General features: G+C 45.6%; 2 protein-coding genes across 4 annotated transcripts in view; one reads left to right on the top strand and one right to left on the bottom strand.

Moving 5' to 3' along the window:
* The window catches only part of CIAPIN1 (cytokine induced apoptosis inhibitor 1), a 19,247-nt gene extending 10,645 nt beyond the window's left edge, over window positions 1–8,602 (bottom strand). Inside the window, exons 1-3 of one of the 2 annotated variants that reach the window (XM_003263099.3) lie at window positions 8,416–8,602; window positions 1,886–2,097; window positions 322–474 (exon numbers count right to left, since the gene is read on the bottom strand). In XM_003263099.3, the coding sequence (XP_003263147.2) occupies window positions 322–474; window positions 1,886–2,042 (310 nt within the window). In that variant the 5' untranslated portion in view covers window positions 2,043–2,097; window positions 8,416–8,602. The remainder of the gene's footprint in view (window positions 1–321; window positions 475–1,885; window positions 2,098–8,415) is intronic. The other variant, XM_030796503.1, reaches the window with a different exon arrangement.
* COQ9 (coenzyme Q9) lies at window positions 8,500–22,312 on the top strand. 2 transcript variants are annotated; one of them, XM_030796481.1, is made up of 9 exons: window positions 8,500–8,652; window positions 12,107–12,275; window positions 13,872–14,007; window positions 17,563–17,705; window positions 17,990–18,074; window positions 19,309–19,413; window positions 20,620–20,775; window positions 21,101–21,154; window positions 21,631–22,312. In XM_030796481.1, exons 1-9 carry the CDS (start codon window positions 8,580–8,582, stop codon window positions 21,664–21,666), a joined length of 957 nt encoding a protein of 318 aa, XP_030652341.1. In that variant the 5' UTR covers window positions 8,500–8,579; the 3' UTR covers window positions 21,667–22,312. The 2 variants fall into 2 exon arrangements, with proteins under 2 accessions (XP_030652341.1, XP_030652348.1); XM_030796488.1 differs by lacking the exon at window positions 8,500–8,652 and adding an exon at window positions 8,708–8,765.

Below are 22,312 nucleotides of genomic sequence, written 5' to 3'. Positions count from 1 at the left end.
AAGCTGATGTACATATAGTTAGCTTGTTCCTTTTTATTGCTGCATCACTTTCCATATTATGAACATATCAAAGTTTATTCACCTGCAAAAGGACCCATTTTTAGATGGCAGTTTCCTTCTATTTTATTACATAATGAGTCAGCCAAAGATTACAATTTCTCCAGATATGTTGCTTCAGATTTTAACAATTTATCCCCAAGGAAAAGGTTTTGCTACAGGAATACTGATCTCCCAATGATACCTCCTGCTCACGGAGATGCAGTACGCATACTCAAAGACTCAACCCTGTCAAACATGTTTTTCAAGTGAAGATCTCCTTACCTACAGCTGTCTCTACTGGCTCTTTCAGAAAAAGACATCCACCAGGCCGAAGGATCCGGGCGATTTCAGCCAAAATCTCAGCACTGTGCAGAGTGGTGCTTCCCGGGACTAAACCCGACAAAATAATGTCAAAGCTGGATTCTTTGTGGGCAGCTGAAATGAAGAGGACTCTAATTAGCAATCTCCTCAGCCTGGGACAATCTCCTGGTCCCTTCCAACCCCCAACAAAAGCTACGGACCTCACCCTGAGAGAATGGACACAACTCGATATCCATCCAAGAAGCTGGATGAATACAGTGAGTGTTTTAAAAAAACACGGAATAGCTACCAAGAAAGAAGAACATACTTATGGAAATCATCAACTACACTCCTAAGCTCAGTGTATCTCTGTTGCAGGAAGTCAGGGACCCCAAACGGAGGGACCGGCTGAAGCCATGGCAGAAGTACATAAATTGTGAAGATTTCATGAACATTTATTAGTTCCCCAAATTAATACTTTTATAATTTCTTACGCCTGTCTTTACTGCAATCTCTGAATATAAATTGTGAAGATTTCATGGACACTTATCACTTCCCCAATCAATACTCTTGTGATTTCCTATGTCTGTCTTTACTTTAATCTCTTAATCCCATCATCTTCATAAGCTGAGGATGTATGTTGCCTCAGGACCCTGTGATGATTGCATTAACTGCACAAATTGTTCGTAAAGCATGTGTGTTTAAACAATACGACATCTGGGCACCTTGAAAAAAGAACAAGATATCAGCGATGTTCAGGGAACAAGGGAGATAACCATCAGGTCTGACTGCCTGAGAGCCGGGCAGAACAGAGCCACATTTCTCTTCTTACAAAAGTGAATAGGAGAAATATCGCTGAATTCTTTTTCTCAGCAAGAACAGCCCTGAGAAAGAGAATGCATTCCTAGGGGAAGGTCTCTAAAATGGCTACTCTGGGAATGTCTGTCTTATATGGTTGCAGATAAGGGATAAAATAAGCCCTGGTCTCCCGTGGCCTATTAGGACAAGGAAATTCCCACCCAGTAAATCTTAGTCAGACCAGCTGTCTGCTCTCAAACCCTGTCTCCTGATAAGATGTTATCAATGACAATGCATGCCCTAAACTTTATTAGCAATTTTAATTTCACCCGGTCCTGCGAAATGGGGGTCCTGCCCCCATTTGCCTTATTTTATTGCCTTGTGAAGCATGTGATCTCTGTGACCCACACCCTATTCGTACACTCCCTCCCCTCTGAAAATCACTAATAAAAACTTGCTGGTTTGCGGTTTGGGGGGCATCATGGAACCGCAGCTTTAAAATTTCTGTCTTTTTTACTCTTTCCCTTTATTTCTCAGACCAGCCGATACTTAGGGGAAATAGAAAAGAACTTATGTTGAATTATTGGGGGTGGTTCCTCCAATATATCTCAACTGAAAAACAGGGTGACCAGCCACCACTATCACATGCCACCCTAAACAAAAACTCAGATATCAAGGAACCACAGAAATGCAACACTCCCATGGAAACCCCTCCAGCCTCATAAAGACAACGTGGGTGGGTACTCACACTGCAACAGCTGGTTGATGTTTTCCACAGACACGTGGCCCTCATTGCCAGTTAACACTTGAAGCTTATCCACCAGACCTTTCAGAGCCTCCACTGGGGATGACTTATCCCAGACCACTGCCACAAACTGGCCAGCAGAGATCCCAAAATCTGCCATTCTTGCAGTGCAGTACTGATGGACCTAAAAACTGCTGGCCAAAAGAGAATCAAGACTGGGCAGAGACAAAGTGCAATTTAATCTGTGAGATATCATAAAATGTGATTAGAATCCCAACCTAACTTGTAACCACCCACTAGGGAATGCTGACAACATCAGAAACCGTACTGTATATGCTAAAGAGTCTGAATACATGAACCCCATTATCTCAAGTCTTCATAATCCCAACATTCCCAAAGAAGGCAGATAGCTTCCTTGGTGAGAATCCTGACTTGGAAGAGTCAAGAAAGGGGATTAGAGGCAAGTAAGAAGGTTGGAGGCAGAAAGATGATTTCCTCTTTGACCTAAGATAATTCAGCATGAAGGGAATGGAAAACACACAGGACATCAATTAGGCAAAGTGTTACTCGGTAAGGAAGGCAAATAAATTGACAGAAATAACCCAACCACAGATTCAGTGTTGTTAAAAAGAAACAACACATTTAAAATTTGCAAACTGAATACTGGTATTTCCCCTTTCATCAAAATATGAAAATTTAATTCCACTGAATCTGTAGTGATCAAGAATACCTACTATGTCTGTACCATTTAATATTAGCCAGACTGTTCAAAGCATCTTCTAAATATTATCTCAACTGCATCTCAGAACAGCCTTAAACTAGATATTATTACCATTTTACAGTCTGGAAACTCAGGCAATTTACGTTGCCAAGTCACACAGCTAGTGAGTGCTAAATGGATAAAGTGAGAGCTGGGATTTGAACCCAAATTCATCTGACTGTAAATCCCATGCTTTTAACCTATGGAAATTTCCCTCCATAGATCAACTTTCTCTTCCACTTGATACTCAGGTGAGTATATAATATGCTCACAAAGAAATTGGGTCAAGAGATAGTAGTCTACTCAGTTCCTCCTTTCTTTCTTAAACATTAATGACACCAGTTTCCAATTTAAAATAGCTCAAATAAATGAAACAAACAATTTGTGGTAGAGGGGTCAAAATGGATTAGTTTTATGTTGAACACTTCAGACTTCTGCAGAGGTGGCCAACTCAGTGGCAATCACGCCACCACAGATACAGACTGAATTCAAGCCAAGTCACTACACTCGTTTCTTTTAAAATGTTGACTTCGGCTGGGCACAGTGGCTCACACTTGTAATTTCAGCACTTTAGGAAGCCGAGCCAGGCAAATTGCCTGAGCCCAGGAGTTTGAGACCAGCCTGGCCAACATGGTGAAACCCCATCCCTACTAAAAATACAAAAATTAGTTGGGCGTGGTGGTGCATGCCTGTAATCCCAGCTACTCACGAGGCTGAGGCAGGAGAATCGCTTGAACCTGGGAGGTGGAGGTTGCAGTAAGCCAAGATCGTGCCGCTGCACTCCAGCCTGGTGACAGAGCGAGACTCCGTTTCAAAAAAAATCAATTACTAAAAAATAAAAAATTATAGCTGGGCGTGGTGGCTTATGCCTATTATCCCAGCACCTTGGGAAGGCGAGGCAGGTGGATCCCTTGAGTCCAGGAGTTCAAGACCAGCCTGGGTGACGTGGTGAAACCCCATCTCTACTAAAAATACAAAAATTAGCTGGGCATGGTGGCAGAATCTATGGTAGTCTTATGTGGTAATCTTACGTAGTCCCAGCTACTGGGGTGGAAGAGAGGGCCTGAGGTGGTAGGACTGCTTGAGCTCAGGAGGTTGAGGCTCCAGTGAGCCAAGATTGTGCCACTACATTCCAGACCCTGTCTCAAAAAAATCAAAGTTCACTTCAAGTAACTCTCCTCTTTGCCTACAGAACATACCCAGGATGTTAAATATTTAACACTCAAGCATTAAATACTATAGCACTTTGATTTGTCACTCTTTTTCTAAAGGAGTTACTAAAGGTTTTATTTGCTAGAGTGATGTCAACTAGCCTTCTGGATCCACGGCCTCCATAATCTGGCTCTACCTGTATCTCCCACCACTCCAAAGTGATCCCTCCTTATTCTATGAAAACCCTTTGCATTTTCCCTTCATCATGCCTTTTATCTAGCTCCTTCCATATGATCCAACTGCAAGCGCCCCTAAAAGGATGCTAAGTGTTATCAGACAGGTAGGATTCTTTAGTCATTTAACTGTTTTTGTTAACGACAGAGGGCAAGTAAAAATGGAAAAAAAGAAAAAAAAATTAAAAAGAGAATAATTATGTTTTTTGGGGGGTGGGGGGGGAGGACGGAATTTCACTCTTGTTGTCCAGGCTGGAGTGCAATCTTGGCTCACCACAACCTCCGCCTCCTGGGTTCAAGCGATTCTCACGCCTCAGCCTCCTGAGTAGCTGAGATTACAGGCATGCACTACCATGCCCGTCTACTTTTGCATTTTTTTAGTAGACGGGGTTTCTCCATGTTGGTCAGGCTGGTCTTGAACTCCCAGCCTCAGGTGATCCACTCGCCTCAGCCTCCCAAAGTGATGAGATTACAGGTGTGAGCCACGGCATCCAGCTAATTCTGTGGTGTTTTTGTTTGTTTGTTCTGTTTTTTGAGACAGAGTCTCACTCCGTCACCCAGGCTGGAATGGAGTGGCACAATCTCAACTCAGTGCAACCTCCGCCTTCAGTGTTCAAGCAATTCTCATGCCTCAGCCTCCCAAGTAGCTGGAATTACTGGTGGACGCCACCAAACCTGGCTAATTTCTGTATTTTTAGTAGCGACAGAGTTGTTGGCCAGGCTATTCTCAAACTCCTGACCTCAAGTGATCCGCCCACCTCGGCCTCCCAAAGTGCTGGGATTACAGACATGAGCCACCGTGCCTGGCCGATTTTGGTTTTTAAATCCCTAAACAGCACACAATCAAGAACTGAAACTTTTAACTGGCACATGATGTCGAGGGAGAACCCTTGCAAACTTCAAGGTGTGCAATATGGGATCAATCTCACATTTAAGAACCAGCCAGGTAAGATGGGAGTATGGATTGCTGGGCATTAAGTTATAAGAAAAAAAAAATGACCTGTTTCTAGAATGATGTTGGAATAGGTTCTTCCTTGGGACAATAGAAAAGGATGAAAAAGACCCCACCTACTAGACTACTACAACTTTGCAGTGTACTTACAGAAAAACCCTCATAAAGAAAACAAGGGGCAAAAGCTTACTTATTAGCTAGAGAAAAACAAAAAGCCAAATGTCTAGACCTTTTCAGCAACATTTACGGAGGCTTTTATAGGGCACAGGTTTTGAGTGCAGATGACCTAGGGTTCTATCTACCACTGGATCCTACGGGCACATGACCATGGATAAGTTACTAGATTCTTTGAATTTGTTTTCTCATCAGTAAAGTAGGGATAAAAACCTCATATTTTGCGAGGCTGCTGTAAGAAGCAAATGAGAAGACAAAAATATGCAAGGCACTCAGCAGGCTCTAGCACACACAGCTCCGTAAAGTAATGTTCTAGAACTCTGGGCTTCCACTTCTCTGTGGCTAGTTTACCTGCCTTTGCTTCAAACAGTCCTATAAAACCCTGCTTCTCCTTAGCCATGCCTGATAGGAGGACACCCCAGGGAGTGATGGGAAGCTGCTTTTTCATTGTTAGAATTAGTGTAAGAGCTGCGCTTTATGATCTTTGGACAGTACTCCAGTGGGACTGTGTCAGTAAATTAGAAGAATGTAAAATGCTTTGCGTTCCGTATCTCCCAAAACTAATCTTACGGCAAGAGGAGCTTATGAACTACATTCATTAAACATCAACCCTCAAAAAACAGGCATAGCCACTACTTTCAGTCAGCATTTTTCAAATAAAATAGGAGATAATATTCTTTTAAATATCTAAAGCCAAAGTGTGATACTTTTCATCATCAGAGTTTTATGTTGCTGTTGTGAATTTGTCTTTTAAAACAAAAAAACCCGTAAGAAAAAAGTGTCCAGTATCTAAGACAACATGCTTAGAAGCTGTGAGTCAGGACCCAGTTTCATAATAAGAGGTAGCATCATTGTCACGTCACTGAGCTTGTTAGGTACCTCTCCAACTCTGACTGAGGCACACACATGTGCATGGCCCTTCTAAAATGTTACTGGCAGGCAGTAAAAGCGGATGTCTGAGAACAGACTGTTTTTTAGGTGCCCAGTAAGCATCAAATCTTGAGGCATTTGGTCTCTCTTCTGGTGAAAGGGGACAAAAGTAAAAAATAACACTGAAGTTTGGGCTTCAGTTCAAAAAATTCTTTAACTCGGGTGCATAAAAGTTCCAAGAATACTGACAGTTATCAGAAAGGAAAATCTTAATTAAAATTAACTAACTGGGCTGGGTGCAGTGACTCACCTGTAATCCCACACTTTGGGAGGCTGAAGCAGGCGGATCACCTGAGGTCAGGAGTTCAAGACCAGCCTGGCCAACATAGAGAAATCCCGTCTCTACTAAAAATACAAAGATTAGCTGGGCATGGTGGCGTGCACCTGTAATCCCAGCTACTTGGTAGGCTGAGGTAGGGAGAATTGCTTGAACTCAGGAGGCGGAAGTTGTAGTGGACCGAGATCTTGCCACTGCACTCCAGCCAGAGAGACAGAGTGAGACTCAGTCTCAAAATAAAAAAAAAAATTAAATTAAAAAAATAAAATTAACTAACTGAAGCTCTTGTGCACATACATGTCACTGCCTGGCTTCTGGGTGACCAGTACCAAGTGGGCCTAACCAGCCTGCTGTGCAATCCAAGTCAGCCATTGCCCCTCTCTGGGCCTCAGTTTCCCTGCCAGCTTTAGCAGAACGGTAGGAAGGCACAATTACAACCTGCAAATGAGACCAAAGAAACCTACTATGTGCCTGTCCCTACACGGGAAACAGACAAGAAGACACTTGTTCCCTGCCCTCAAGAGAATGCTCTGTCTAGACACTTAGACTAAGACCTTAGAGATTTTTTTTTTTTTTTTTTGGCAGAGTCTTGCTCTGTTGCCCAGGCTGGAGTGCAGTGGCACGATCTTGGCTCACCACAACCTCCGACTCCGGGGTTCAAGCGATTCTCCTGCCTCACCCTCCCAAGTAGCTGGGATTACAGGCACCCACCACCACGCCCAGCTAATTTTTGTATTCTTTGTAGAGATGCGGTTTTGCCATGTTGCCCAGGCTGGTCTCGAACTACTGAGCTCAAGTGATCCACCCGCTGCAGCCTCCCAAATTGCTGGGATTACAGGCATGAGCCTGGCCCAGAATTTTTTTTAAAAAGTGAGAATCAACAATTAAAAAGGAATGTCTCCAGGCATTTGGCGTGTGTCAGGAATTAGGGTTTCAGAAAGGATACCCAAATGTTAATTTCCACAGGAAAGGCTCATTCAAAGATGGATGGATAGAACTCAGAAACAAATCCTCATGGAGAGGAATGTTTTACCTAAAACCAGAAATATCGATCTAAAATTTTAACCTTTGGGGTAAGTTTTGGCTTAGGAGGTCTTCCCCACACCCGTGCAGGGGGGAGCCGGATATTCTGAAAAGACTAGATTTGACAAGGGGTGTGCAAAGCACAACTTTAACAGATACAAAGATGGGGTCTGACTGCAAACACAAAATCGACAGAATCACATGCTCTTGTCGTCAGTTACTCTTAGTCCAAAAACCATTTACTTCTTTCTACTAAGCCTTCTCTGATGACACCCGGTGAAGTGCTCTGTTAGTGGCTGGACCGTGACCTCCTTGAGCCATCCAGAGCTTGGCACTCAGTAATGTCAGAATGAAGGGCACCAGCCTTCCCCGAACTTGCAGATCCTACAAATCACCCGAGGGAGTGGTTAAAATGAGATTCCTGGACCACACCCAGACCCATTCAATCAATCCTTCTGGACAAAGGCCTAGCTGTCTGTTCTAGTAACAAGCATCCTTCCGATCTGGATACTTAATCATATCAACTCAACACGCTGGGGGTTCGGACAAGTTGCAGGTTCGAAATTACAATCGTGAGCTCAGGTACCCCCGGCTCCAAGGCTTTCGTGCTTTGCTGCCAGGAACCCCCAGGGACCGAAACGTCACGGGGACTGAGGCCCAAGGTCACAACGATTGGCTACTGGTAGGACCAGGTCTCAGAACCAGGTCTCCCGGACCCCAGAGCTCGGGGCCCTTTCTCCTCAGCGTGGTGTCCCCGGGGCCTCAGAGTAGGGCCGGCTGCGCAAGGGACGAGGCAGCCGGGGAACGGCAGAAATTCCCGGTCAGGACCCCGGGGCGGTTAGGGCCGGCCCTGGCCCCTCACACCGACTTCTTAGGAATAAACCAGCCGGGGCTTTCAGCGGGGCGGCCGTGGCTGCGTTCCCATCGAGGAACGGGGTGGGAAGAGGAAATGAGAGGATGTGGGGACGAGGGTGGGCCGGGAGGGGACAGTTGAGGGAGCGCTGGTGCTCAGCTGGCTCCCACCACTCTCACCTGCCGCCTGGGCTCGCTCCCGGCTTCTCCCCAGCCGTCGACTCCACGCCTCGCGCCTCTCGCGAGAGGAGGAGCCTCCACGGCGCGACTACTTCCGCCCTCCTTAGCGCCGTGGTCCCGACGCTGCCGGTCGCGTCGCCGTGGGCTACGTGCCCGCTTCCAAAATGGCGGCGGCGGCGGTGTCTGGTGCGCTTGGCCGGGTGGGCTGGAGGCTCCTGCAGCTGCGATGCCTGCCCGGTGAGGGGGCTGCCAAGCCAGGGAGAGGCGGGGAGCGCGGAGGGGGCGCGAGGCCGGCTTCAGCCGGGTTCGACGGTGGGGGGAAGAGGCCGTTGGGGCGGCCCGCGAGCAAGGTGAGGTGAAGGGCATCGGCGCGGGCTCGGGCGAGCCGCCTGGCTAGCTTCGGCCCTGCTCCGCTGCCTGTGAGGGGCAGGTGCAGCGGAGCAGGGCCTGTCACCCACATTTCATGGAGTTAGCAGAGCCTCAGAGAGGGCTGGGGGTACAAGGGTCACGCAGCCTGAGCCTGTTGGTTACAGAACTGGCAGTCGCAGACCCATTCTCAACTCCATCGCCAAGTCCACTGGAAGGACAGGTGGACACGGCCACAGAGAGCCTAGTCCATTGTTTCCCGAAAGCCAGTCGTTTCCTCACCACTTCACGAATTCTGTGATACTCTCTTACCACCTTTGCCACTATGTACTCAGTATTTTTATTTTTAAATAGGAATTCTTAAAGAGGAAACTTTATATCACTGTCATAAATGGAAAGCTAATATCGCCTTTCTTAATTAGAACGTATGCATTAACCCTTTAGCATACATACATAACTGATGAAACGTTCACCTGTATTTCACCTAAAATCTTCTCATAACCCTCAGTGGTACTACAGTCATACTTTGCATCTGCTTCTTCTTTTTCAAAGTTTTATGGGTATTTGTGCCGTATCTTTCCGTACATGTATTAAAATATTGATATTTATATACTATTCTGTTTCTTTTTTTTCTTTTTCTTTTTTTTCTGAGACGGGGTCTGGCTCCTCAGCCTCCCAAGGAGCTGGGACTACAGGTGCGTGCCACCCTACTTGGCTAATTTTGTTGTTGAGACAGAGTCTCACTCTGTCACCCAGGCTGGAGTGCAGTGGCACAATCTCGGCTCACTGCAACCTGTGCCTCCTGGGTTCAAGTGATTCTCCTGCCTCAGCCTTCCTAGTAGCTGGGGTTGTGCCACCATGCCCAGCTAATTTTTTATTTTTAGTAGACGGGGTTTCACCCTGTTGGCCAGGCTAGTCCAAAACTCCTGACCTCAAGTTATCTGCCTACCTCAGCCTCCCAAAGTGTTGGGATTACAGGTATGAGCCACCGCCTAGCCCCCTTTTGTTTTATTTATACAAAATTCTAAACTAAACATGTGTAGTAAAAGTAATGCCTATGACCCCGCAAATCCACCAAGGGAAACGAAGGTATGTGTCTACAAAAAAGTTAGTACAAGTATATTCATAGCAATTTTATTCATAGTAGTCAAACACAGAAACAGTCCAGTTGTCTAGCAACAAAATATTATTTTTTATGGAATACTATTCTGCAATAAAAACTAAAAATCAGTCAAAGAGAAAGCTGGACACTAAAGTGATAAGGACCGTTTTTAATTAACAGTAATAACTATTGCAATAGGGAAAACAGTCTAGCATGGACGGAGCCCAACCTTGAGTTTAGTGCATGCAGAAGTAACTGGGTGTTTCAAAGAAAAAATGAGGGAGGAGGGAGGAAGGCAGGTGGGGACTCAGTAGAGTCAGGAAAGTGAATAATTATAAATAAGATTGGTCTGCTAGCTGGCAGTTAACAAAGTTAGGATTCTGTTTTTCCACAGGGAGACAAGCCCTATCCTTCCTAAGTGTTAGCCAGAACAAACAGCAAAAAAATTTTTTGACAGCCTTGAGTTTTCTCAGGCAGGCACTTTAAAGAGGGGTAGGGTTATCTTAAGGGATGTGGCCCTGAGTGATGCTTATGTTAGTGTGTGTTCAAGTCTTTATAGGCCAAGGTTGAGGCCTAGATAAGAAGAGGGCTCAGAGGAGCCTGGTTAGAGCCTGATCAAGGAGAGAATCTTTGCCAGATCTACTGAGAGGGATAAAAATATGGATCAATCTCAAAAATATACTAAGTGGGCCAGGTGTGGTGGCTCACACCTGTAATCCCAGCACTTTGGGAGGCTGAGGTGGGAGGGTTGCTTGAGCCGAGGAGTTCAAGACCATCTTGGGCAACATAGCAAGACTCTGTCTCTATTTAAACTTAAAATAAATAAATATATATATATATACACACACACATATATAGTCCTAAGTGAAAGAAGCCTTACTGAAACATGTACATGTAGATGAAATCTTAGGACAGGCAAAACTAAGACAAGCAAAAACTAACCTAGAGTGAAAAATTCAGAACAGTATGAATGGGGAATGACTGAAAAGGCATAAGGGAACTTTCTGGGGTGACAGTAATGTTCTCTGTTTAGATTGGGTTTAGGTTGTGCAAGTGTATACATTTGTCAAAACTCATAGAAACTTAAGATGTATGCATTTCATTGTGTGTAAATGGCATCTGAATAACAAAACAGTGAACACAGAAGTCTTCCATGCTAAAATGTTTAGAGATGAATAATACTGATATCTGCAACAAATGCACTGAAAATCAAGATGGATGAATGAAGAACATGACAGATGTGTTGAACCTAGTGGCAGATATACAGGTGTTCATTCCATAATTCTTTCAATTTGCATGTTTGAAAATTTTTATAATAGGCTGGGCATGATGGCTCACACCTGTAATCCTAGCACTTTGGGAGGCCAAGACGGGTGGTCACTTGAGGTCAGGAGTTTGAGACCAGCCTGGCCAACATGGTGAAACCCCGTCTCTACTAAAAATACAAAAATGAGCCCGAGAGTGGTGGCAGGTGCCTGTGACCCCAGCTACTCAGGAGGCTGAGGCAGGAGAATCACTTGAGCCTGGGAGGCAGAGGTTGCAGTGAGCCGAGATAATCTCACTGCACTCCAGCTTGGCCGACAGAGTGAGACTCTGACAAAAAAAAAAAAAAAAAATTTAGAATAAAAAATGTTGGGAAATAACAAAGTACTATGAGTTGATGCTTAGGAAACATACTTCTCATCTTTCTTAAAGTAAATGGAGATGTTGCAGATATTGCAGATGAGAAAGCAGATAGAGATTAGTGACTTGTCCAAAGATACCATATAAACACTGGAGGAGTAGGACTGAGACATTAAATTACTATTCCAGAGCTCTTGCCATAATATATATAAATCTGTAACATTTGCAAAAGCACTTTTACTTTTTGTTTGGGCCACACAGTGCTCTCATTGAGCAAGTAGAGATTATTACTCTAAATTTGCAGATTTAAAAATCTGCACATTGGGGTGAAATTGTTTGCCAATTACCACCCAGGTAACAAGTGGTAGAAACAGGTCAAGATGCTAGGTAGATCTTTTTTCCTGGCTTACCACTTTTGCTACCACTTCATGTCCCAAAGTTCCCAGTTTACCCAGTATTTTTGTGTGGGACCCAACACTTGGATAAGTGGTTCTACAGGAGTCTCTGGCCTGCTTTTCCTCCTCCTTGTCTGTGTTACCACTCTGGGTCTGAAAGGGTCTTCTCTGTTGAATGTCCCTGACTGACCAGTTTCTGTTTCAGTGGCCCGTTGCCGACAAGCCCTGGTGCCGCGTGCCTTCCATGCTTCAGCTGTGGGCCTAAGGTCTTCAGATGAGCAGAAGCAGCAGCCTCCTAACTCTTTTTCTCAGCAGCATTCTGAGACACAGGGGGCAGAAAAACCTGATCCAGAGTCTTCTCATTCACCCCCCAGGTAGGCACCAATCCACCTATTTCTGGCTACTTCACAAGCTTCAGTATGTCTGTTCCTCCTTCACTTCCTCTCTCCTCTCCATCCCCTTTTGTACCTTCCTTCATTTCCAAGGCCATCTTTGTTTTTTAGAATTTTTTATTTTTTGTAGTGATGGCTTCTCGCTACGTTGCCCAGACTGGTCTCAAACTCCTAGGTTTCAAGCTGTCCTCCGCCTAGACCTCCCAAAGTGTTGGGATTACAGGTGTGAGCCACTGCACCTGGCCCCAAGGCTATCTTAGGAAAGAACCTATTGTTTTTATAAAATTGGTGCCTGTTTGTTCTAAAACACCTAAACAGTATAGAGACGTTCACAAAAATAAAGCAGTTTTATCCAAAATTACAGAGATAACCGTGCTAACATTTTTGTGAATATCCTTTTAGATGTTTCTCTAAGCTTATTTCATATGTAAATTTTTGTATAGAATAGATATAATGTGTATAAACTCTATATGCTGTTCTAGAACCTGTTCTTTCACTCAACAGTCCATTTGTAATGTCTTTTCATAGCTTAATAGTTGTATAACATTCCGGCAAATAGCTGTGCCGAAATTTATTTAACCTGTCTTTTATTGATGGATATTTAGATTTCCTTCACTAGTATAAGAAATAATGTGATAAAGTGTGTGAATCTCTCCTTAGGAGTGGGAGCACTGAGTCAAAGGATATGTACATTTAAAGATTTGTTACTTATGTGGGCCAGTTGCCCTCCAGAAAGGTAATACTAATTTACATTTCCATTAGTGTTTTTTTTTCCTAATCCTGCCATTGAAAAGTTTCTCTATATCTGAAATTAGCGTGTTCCTTTTCATTTTTCTGATTTCCTAACTAAAGTACTTTTCATTTCAATTCAAGAAATATTTTTTGAGGCCCTACTATCATGCCAGGCCCTGTGAGTAATACGGCATTACTCCTGCCCTCAGGGAGGTAGTCTGGTGTAAGTTTAGATGAAGAAACCTTCTGAGCACAGTGTGCTAAGGGCTGAAGACAGGGAACTCCAGGGTGCAGCAATGCCTTCATACCACATGGCCTCATTTGCTGGATTCCTCTCCGTGCCTATGGGGAGGGGAAGGATGATCTAGTTTTTACTCTGTTGGCATTAAAACATTGATACTGGCTGGACGCGGTGGCTCGCGCCTGTAATCCCAGCACTTTGGGAGGCGGAGACAGGCAGATCACTTGAGGTCAGGAGTTCGAGACCAGCCTGGCCAACATGGTGAAACCCTGTCTCTACTAGAAATACAAAAATTAGCCGGGCATGGTGGCACACGCCTGTAGTTTCATCTACTCAGGAGGCTGAGGCAGGAGACTCGCTTGAACCCGGGAGGTGGAGGTTGTAGTGAGCTGAGATCACGCCATTGCACTCCAGCCTGGGCGACAGAGGGAGACTCTGTCTCAAAAACAAAAAACAAACAAACGAAAAAACCACATTGATAGTGACACAAGAGTAAATGTCTTCCCAGCATGTGCTTAGAGGAGATCCAGAGCCCCTAGTTTCTGGTCATGCCCATTGTACATGCCAGGAGATGAAGTATGCTGGGCTGTGTCCTCTTGTCTCAGGTATACAGACCAGGGCGGCGAGGAGGAGGAGGACTATGAAAGTGAGGAGCAGCTGCAGCATCGCATCCTGACGGCAGCCCTGGAGTTTGTGCCCGCCCACGGGTGGACAGCAGAGGCGATTGCAGAAGGAGCCCAGGTGTGTATAGGCGAGGGTGGGGCCACCTGACCAAGATGAGCCAGGATGGAGTCACACCAGGCAGAGCGGAGGGCCTCATGCCTTCTTCCAGTCTAGCTCAAAGCCCCTCACAGCTGCAAGATTGACTGAGTTTTTTCCCCCAATAGGGTGGAACTGGCTTTATTTTGTAGTTATAAAGAACATACCATGGAGTTGGTTCTTGGGAGTTGTGTTCTAAAGGCAATCTATTAGGCAAGAATTGTCTGTGATCAAAACTGCCATGTTTCATTGACTCTAAGATGCCATTGGTTGTAAGAAGCACCGTTTTTAAATGCATCAGTAAAAAAGAAAACATACTGCCCTTCGAACTATGACAGAGCACTGCTATGATTCACACTGATTTTTTAAAATGAAAAATATATCTGCATCTTAGAATTAATGACATATGGTGTTTGAAAACCCCCAAGAAGGCACCACTTTGGAGACTAACACATCTTATTTTCCCAGAAACTAATAGCATTTCCTGCATTAGTACAGACTGCTGCTTTAGATTAGGCAGTAGGCTCATGTTCAGGCCACGTTGTAGAGGATCCTCCAGCATAGCAAGATACCATCCTCCAAGAGACTGAGGGGATGACAGAGTTGCATCTCCCATCCCAGGCTTGCTGCAGGGCATCTCCCCATGGACAATGGGCAAGGTTGCTGCTTTACTTAAATTTAACTGTTATTTCCTTGTCTTCTCCCACTCCCAAGTGCACATTTGGTAACAGAAGTCTCATTAGTGAAATGCAGGTGCTCTGACTCCACTGTAGGCTCATTGTGAAAACTGAACAATACAAACAAATATAAAAAAGAATGTAGAAAACACCTATAATCACACCAAAGATCATACTATCAACATTTATGCCTAGATCTTTCAAATTAAAACCCTTTATATGATTCATTCTTTAAATGTTTATTGAGCAAATAATGTGCCCTAGGCACTGTGCTAGTCCAAGGGACATGACAGGGGTCAAGGTGGTCAAGATGGACCTGCTTCCTGCCCTTGTTGAGCTTCCAGTCTAGCAACATTAATAAAATATATCCAGATGTTTACTTAGAAAATGTGGTAAGTGCTATCAAGGAAAGGTGCTGTTGGGCTGTATAATGGAGGGACCCGATCATTAGATCAGGTCACAGGTGCAAGATTGACTGTTTTTTTTTCCCTCAATATGGTGGAAATGGCTTTATTTTGTAGATATAAAAGTAATGAACCATGGAATTGGCTCTTGAGAGTTGTGTTCTAAAGGCAACCTATTGGCAAGAATTGTCTGTGATCAAAACTACCATATTTCATTGACTCTAAGATGCCATTGGTTGTAAGAAGCACCATTTTTAAGTGCATCAGTAGAAAAAGAAAACATGTTGCCTATTAAACTATGATAAATAGTTTAATTTGTCCTATTAAGGGGTTGGAGAGCTGGGCACAGTCGCGCATGCCTATAATCCCAGCACTTTGGGAGGCCAAGGCAGAGGGATTACTTGAGCCCAGCAGTTTGGGACCAGCCTGGGCAACCTAGGGAGAGACCCCATCTCTACAAAAAATACAAAAATTAGCCAGGCATGGTGGTGCTTGCCTGTGGTCCCAGCTACCTGGGAGGCTAGGGTGGGAGGATCTCTTGAGCCTGGTAGATCGAGGCTGCAGTGAGCCATAATGATGCCATTGTACTCCAGCCTGGGCAACAGAGTGAGATCTTGTCTCAAACTATATATGGGGTGGGTAACAGGGTGGTCAGGAAAGGCTTTTGAGCTGAGAATTGAAGAATGAATAGGCTTTACCTGACTTTGTGGGTAGGAGATGGACAAGTCCAAATACAGAAACTGCACAGGCAAGGTGGAAAGAAAAAGAAGGATGGTACATTAGAAGAACCACAGAGAACCACCATGCAGAGAGTGCAGGAAGAGAGACTGGAGATGAGCAAGGCTAGAAAGGTCAGTCGAGGTCAAATCAGGCAAGGTCCTAAAGGTCATGATGAGGAGTCAAGCTTTTCTTCTAAGAACAATTGAAGATATTGGATTAAATTTGGCATTTCAAAATGCTCATTTTGGCTGCCAGATGAAAAGTGGATTGGAGGCAGAGAGAGACTAATTGGGGGCTGCTGCCAGACATACAGGAGAGATGAGGTGGTCTGGCTTAGAGTAATGGCAGTGGGTAAGTTCAGGAATAGCTTGGACATGGGAGGGAGTGACAGGATGGCACCAGAGTTGCAAGTTTGCATGTGTGGGTACACAATGGTGGTGTTTTCTAAGGTGAAGGCCATTGGAAGAGGACCAGCTTTGGGGAAGGGTACAGTCTTGATCCTTGTTGAGTATGAGGAGTTTTTGAGTCAACCAGCGGAGGTATCAAGCATACAGGTCGGGAACTGGAGGAGACAGCTGGACTAGAAATACACATTTGGGCATTATCAGTGTGCATATATATAATGTATATATATATATATAATAATTATGGAAGTCAGTGAGATTGTCCAGGGCAAGAATATAATGTCATATGAGAGGGGAGTCCAGACTCTCAAGGAACGCGGACATTTAAGGGGAGAGTAGAATAGGATGGGCCGTCAAAGTCTAAGTCAGAGCATCCTGATGTTGGAGGCAAAGCAGGAGAGTGTGGATTAAGCAGCTAGACACTGGTTACTGGAGCAACAACTGTTTGGGTGGAGAACTGGATCAGGAATCAACTGGAGTGGATCGAGGTGTGCATAGAAGGCGAGGAAGTGGCGAGGCGTTTGGCTGCGAGGGGTAGAAGAGAACTAGGGTGCACCAAGCAGAGGAAACAGATGGAAGTTTGCACATGATTGAACACAAATGGGAAGAGTACAGAAACAAGAGTGGACCAGTCTCATATGTGTAATCTCAGCACTTGGGGAGGCTGAGGCGGGAGGATTGCTTGACACTAGGAGTTTGAGGCCAACCTGGGCAATGTGGCGAGACCCCATCTCTACAAAAACATTTAAAAATTAGCCAGATGTGGTGGCGCATGCCTGTGGTCCCAGGCTGAGATGGGACGATTGCTTGAGCCCAGGAGGTCAAGGCTGCAGTCATGCCACTGCTTGAGTGACAGAGCAAGACACTGTCTCAAAAAAAAAAAAAAAGAAAAAAGAAAAAGGAAAGAAACAAGAGTGAGGGTGAATTTACAAGAGAATATAGTCAAAATCAAGAGGATGAGGTTCCTTGAAGGCAAGAATTGTGGGATCTGGACAACAGATGGAAAGACTGGCCTTAGATGTGTTAAGTACAAAGTTGGAGAAAGCAGCTGCAGGCTTAGTTTCTAAAAAAGAAAGAAGACCTGTTGATACGTTCATCCCTGAGCTAGTCTCTGTGAACTTGTTATTCAAGCCTAGATCCCACTCTTGCACACACACCAAGGGGCTTTGCGGGGTGGAGGGACCAGTGGTGGTCAGTTTCACCAAAATCACATGGACCCAGAGTGAAGAAATCAAGGTGCTGTTACTAGGAAGAGACTCAAGTGATGAACAGGCAACAAATGTACCCGACATTTGGGCACTGCTTTTCTGTTTTCTGTCTCCCCTTTTGTAGTCTCTGGGTCTCTCCAGTGCAGCAGCCAGCATGTTCGGGAAGGATGGCAGTGAGCTAATACTGCATTTTGTGACCCAGTGCAATACCCGGCTCACACGTGTGCTGGAAGAGGAGCAGAAGCTGGTACAGTTGGGCCAGGCGGAGTAAGTCCCATGGCATTACTACTCAGGGTGGCAGCTAAGGATCAGGGAACTTGGGCCCTACCAGCTATCCCCAGGAGGCCAATCCAAGCAGAACCCAAAGAGAGCAGCATTGGGCAGCCCTTCTGCTGTGATGGGACTGAAACCTGGCAGCCTGTCTCTGACAGCTTTAGTCAGGCCAGCATCAGGAGCTGGTGGGACCCTCCTCCCTAGGGCTGAGTAAACCGTGGAGCACTGAGCCCCTGCCTTTCACTCAGAGACACACTGTTTTCTTTTCCCTCTCCCAGGAAGAGGAAGACAGACCAGTTCCTGAGGGATGCAGTGGAAACCAGACTGAGAATGCTGATCCCGTACATTGAGCACTGGCCCCGGGTACCAAGTCCATATCTAGGCCCCAGAGCAACAATAATCCTAATATTTATCATTCTCAGCACCTTTCACTCAGATGACTTTGTACACTGTTCAGAACTTAGCTCCTCAATCTCTATAAACCCGAGAATACTTAGTACACTTGGTGGAGCTGGGTTTCAAACTTGGGCATACTAAAGAGAGTGACTCTGAGCCATCTGTGTCTCAGTTCTTGGAAATGTGAGTGGTCCAGGTACTGGATCCCATCCTGGGTGGCGTTCTCCTAGTGGCCTGAGCGTGCCACCAGGTCTGCAGGGAGGAGGAATCCATGCAGGAGGTTAGAAGAGTGAGAAGATTTTATTGGCTGTCTTCACTTGAATAACAGCCCTGTGGCATTTTAGATCTCGAGGACTGGGATTTGTCAATTGTCAATGTGATGCTTAGGGACTGGCATATTCGTTGCAAGGGGTTTTTTCACCTTTTTTGAAGCTTCCTTTTTCCTCTGTTTTTAAAGCATGTCACAGTATGGGCCATTCTCTGAGTGAAGAAAGTACAGAGTGAAAGTACACCCGAAGTGAGAGGGACTCAGATATCTTGTGTCCTTTGCTCAGCTGGAAGACTACTGAGCACGTAGTTTCAGTCATTCAGTTGACAGACATTTGAACACTTATGGTGGTGCCTAACCCCAGGCCGAGTGTGACTCATTCCACCTTGCAGTTAAAGCAGTGGAAGTGCATGTATGAGGCCCTCAGCTGCCTTCCTGATTCAGCATAGTGTTTTCTTCTGGGCTACCTCACTAAGAGAAAACCTTACAGCCAATCCAGGACCTCTCTGACCACCTCCCCAGTGGATGTAGCATTGGTAAAGTGGCAGGACCTTGTTCTGTTTGTCAGTAGGAGCTGATGTGTGTGAACGGACTCCTATCTCTGCTTCTTCCTTTGTGTGACAGACTGGGGTATCTTTGCCCATCCTTGCTTAGACCAGTCTAGACCCTCTCGCCCTCTGCATTCCCAGTTCCAAATGCTAGGGATGGAGAATGTGCCTGGGCTTGCATAAGACAGGGCTATGCCCCTGGGCTCTCCTCAGCTGTAGTCAGCATTGCTAGCTGCCCAGAACTCACACCGGTGGGTGAAGATGCTGGTCTCAGAGAACCAGAGCTTGGCAGTCCCCCTCATACACCTCTTGGAGAGATAGATGCTGGTCAACTATGCACCATTACCTGTGAGCAGAGCTTACTCCTCTGCCATTCTCTCCCCAGGCCCTCAGCGTCCTCATGCTCCCTCACAACATCCCGTCCAGCCTGAGCCTGCTCACCAGCATGGTGGATGACATGTGGCATTACGCTGGGGACCAGTCCACTGATGTGAGTGCTTTCTGCAGGCCCACAGGAGGCTGGGAAAGGCTTGTGTTAAGCATTTCTTTAAGAAGCTTGTGAAATTTCTTTGATCACAAGCCCCTGCAGGGGGGCTGCAGTGTCATTCCCATCTAAGGTATGAGGAAGGTCATCAAGAAGCCAAAGTGGGATCTAGGTCATCTTCATTCAGGGACCAGCATTCTAGCCACAAACCAGTTATTATTTCTTCCAGCTTATGGTGACACCAGTTGTTAGAGAGCCTTTAGCGTTGGCAAAAGCTAACTGGGCTGCCATTTTATTATCATTTCCCTCTCTCCTAAGATGTAGATTCTGCAGCAAAATTCCTCTTTTGAAAAAAAGAAATGCCATGGAGGCACCCATTGCTTTAAAAAGAAATTCCCTTCCCCAGCCCATCTTGGCCTGTTTTGCTAAGAGATCAATAAGGCTCTTTCAACAGCACCAGGAAAGAATCTGACTTGTTAATGCTACCATATTTCTGGTAGGAAATTTTTTAAAATACACCTTCATAAAAGAAAATGTGATGATACTTTGTGGAATCCTGGATGAGGAGGCACAGAAATACTCCCACCATAGTTATAACAAAGTGTTTTAATAAACTTCCTCCATGTGGGAATATAACGCCAACAGAGACGGTAGGAAAATGAAATTAGAAAGCAAAGAAATTAGAGGAATAAAACACCAAGCAGCTGAGCTGGTCCTCTGAAGAGTAGTTTGCCAGAACAATGAGAAGTTGCTGAGGGACTTGAACTCTCAGCTTTGCCCAGGTATTGTAATCTGTCCATGAGCCTGTCTCAGCCCTCACTTTATTGATGAACACCAAGGTTTGGTCCTAGCTGGCTGATTACAGCATCTTCTGGGACTCAGATGTCCTAAGATGTAGGCTTTCTACTAGCAGTTCCAAAATGGATTGGATGTAGCCAAATCATATGGGATACTTATTAAGTTTCCTGATTCCTGGCACTTTAGATCCACTGACTCTGCTCTTAAGAGGTTGGGCCCAGGAGCTTGCATTTTTAATCAAGTAGGTAATTCTGATGCTCAGTCAAGTTTGAGATGGTAGTGTTGTCCAGAGGGCCAGATGTATCTGTGAGAGAAAGAAGTAGTCAAGAGGGAACCCAGGAGTTCCCATGGTCTTGGGTAGGAACTGCCTCAGACTTGCACCAGCCCACAGCGGTAGTGTGGGTTTCTTTGCAGTTTAACTGGTACACCCGCCGAGCCATGCTGGCTGCCATCTACAACACGACAGAGCTGGTGATGATGCAGGACTCCTCTCCAGACTTTGAGGACACTTGGCGCTTCCTGGAAAACCGGGTTAATGATGCAATGAACATGGGCCACACTGCCAAGCAGGTAGCTGGGGACTAGCCATTGGGGAACCCTCTTTAGAAGGCATACCTATTCTCCTCAGGTCACAGCTCGTCTTGCTCCCTTTTGGCCTCAGCTGACAGTCCTGAGGGCCTTCCCAGGGGGCCTGGCTGGTTCCTCCTCAGGCCAGCCCTTCCCTAAGAGCCACACTTTGCCCGTTTGTGATTGTGTTGTCCAAAGCTCTCCTTCCAGTAATGTGGCCCCCTTGTCTCCACCTTCTGGGGCTCATAGGCCTCCTGATTTGTCCTGCCTGTCTCAACTTTAACTTTGTGTTGGTGGCCTAAGGGAACCTGACACTGACTCCTTCTAGGTAAAGTCCACAGGAGAGGCACTGGTGCAAGGACTCATGGGTGCAGCAGTGACGGTGAGTACTGCCCAGCACATCTCTGCCCCTCCTCTCTCCACTCCAGCCCTGTGATACATGTGTTACTGACTTCACATCATTTTGTAGCCCTAACCTGGAAACAATAATCTAATAATAAAGCTGACAGTGGTTCAGCCCTAGTGTCTTGGTTCCAAAAACCCCACTTCTTTATTTTTTCCTGTCATCAGGAGATATCACTGACTCCTGGGACCCTGCTATATCAAGTCTCTGTATCATAGCCACACCTGCCACCTTGCAAACCTGGATCTTGGCCAGGTGCAGTGGCTCATGCCTATCATCTCAGCGATTTGGGAAGATCGCTTGAGCCCAGGAATTTGAGGCCAGTCTGGGCAACATAGCAAAACCCTGTCTCTATGCAAAAAAGAAAAAAAAAAGAAAGAAAAGGAAAAGCTAGGTCTTTTCTGTTAGTCTAGAGGCAGCCCTCACTATTCTCTTTATTTCCATTCCCTTGTCAGCTCAAGAACTTGACAGGTCTAAACCAGCGTCGGTGAGAGGAAGGGGTGTAAGCTACAATGCCTAGAAGAGAATGAGCGGACAGATTAAAAGAGCTTTGAAAAGTATAAGGTGCCATCCACATAACCTGGCGTTCATGAGAACACACTAAAGGACTCCTGAGTCACTACCACAGCCACCTGGAAACCACAAGGCATTTGATGCTACTGTTCTGGTCAGGGATTGGGCTGCTTCTTCAGGTCCTAATACCAGACCAAGCCTCCTGATGCCTTTCTGCACTGCAACTGTGTGATTGAAAAATGAGATGTTCATCCAGGCAGTCAAGCCACAGAAACCCAGCATGTCCCTGTCACGATCTCATGGGCACCTTGATCATGTCTTAACCTTCCCTTAACCTTGGGGCTCCCAAGCCAGAGTCAAGGTCTGACGCCACCTCAAGGTGACAGCTCATCTCCAGCATGGCACAGGCGTGTGCACACAGAGGTGTTCCTTGCAGCCCCCTCCCTCTCAGGTGTCCTGAGATGCTGCTCCTGGGAACCCCCTCAGAAAACTGCCTCACCTGAGACAAGTGCCTGCTGGACAGAGGTGTGATTCCAGGCCTGGTGTCACATGGCACCAGCATGCATAGCAGGATTATTACTGTATTTTGAGTCTGTAAAAATAATAAATATGTTTCAAGTAGTT

This window comes from Nomascus leucogenys, chromosome 2 (assembly GCF_006542625.1).
Source record: "Nomascus leucogenys isolate Asia chromosome 2, Asia_NLE_v1, whole genome shotgun sequence".
NCBI lineage: Eukaryota > Metazoa > Chordata > Mammalia > Primates > Hylobatidae > Nomascus > Nomascus leucogenys.
The sequence above is the reverse complement of the archived record's forward strand: the minus strand, read 5'-3'. Positions and strand labels throughout refer to the sequence as shown.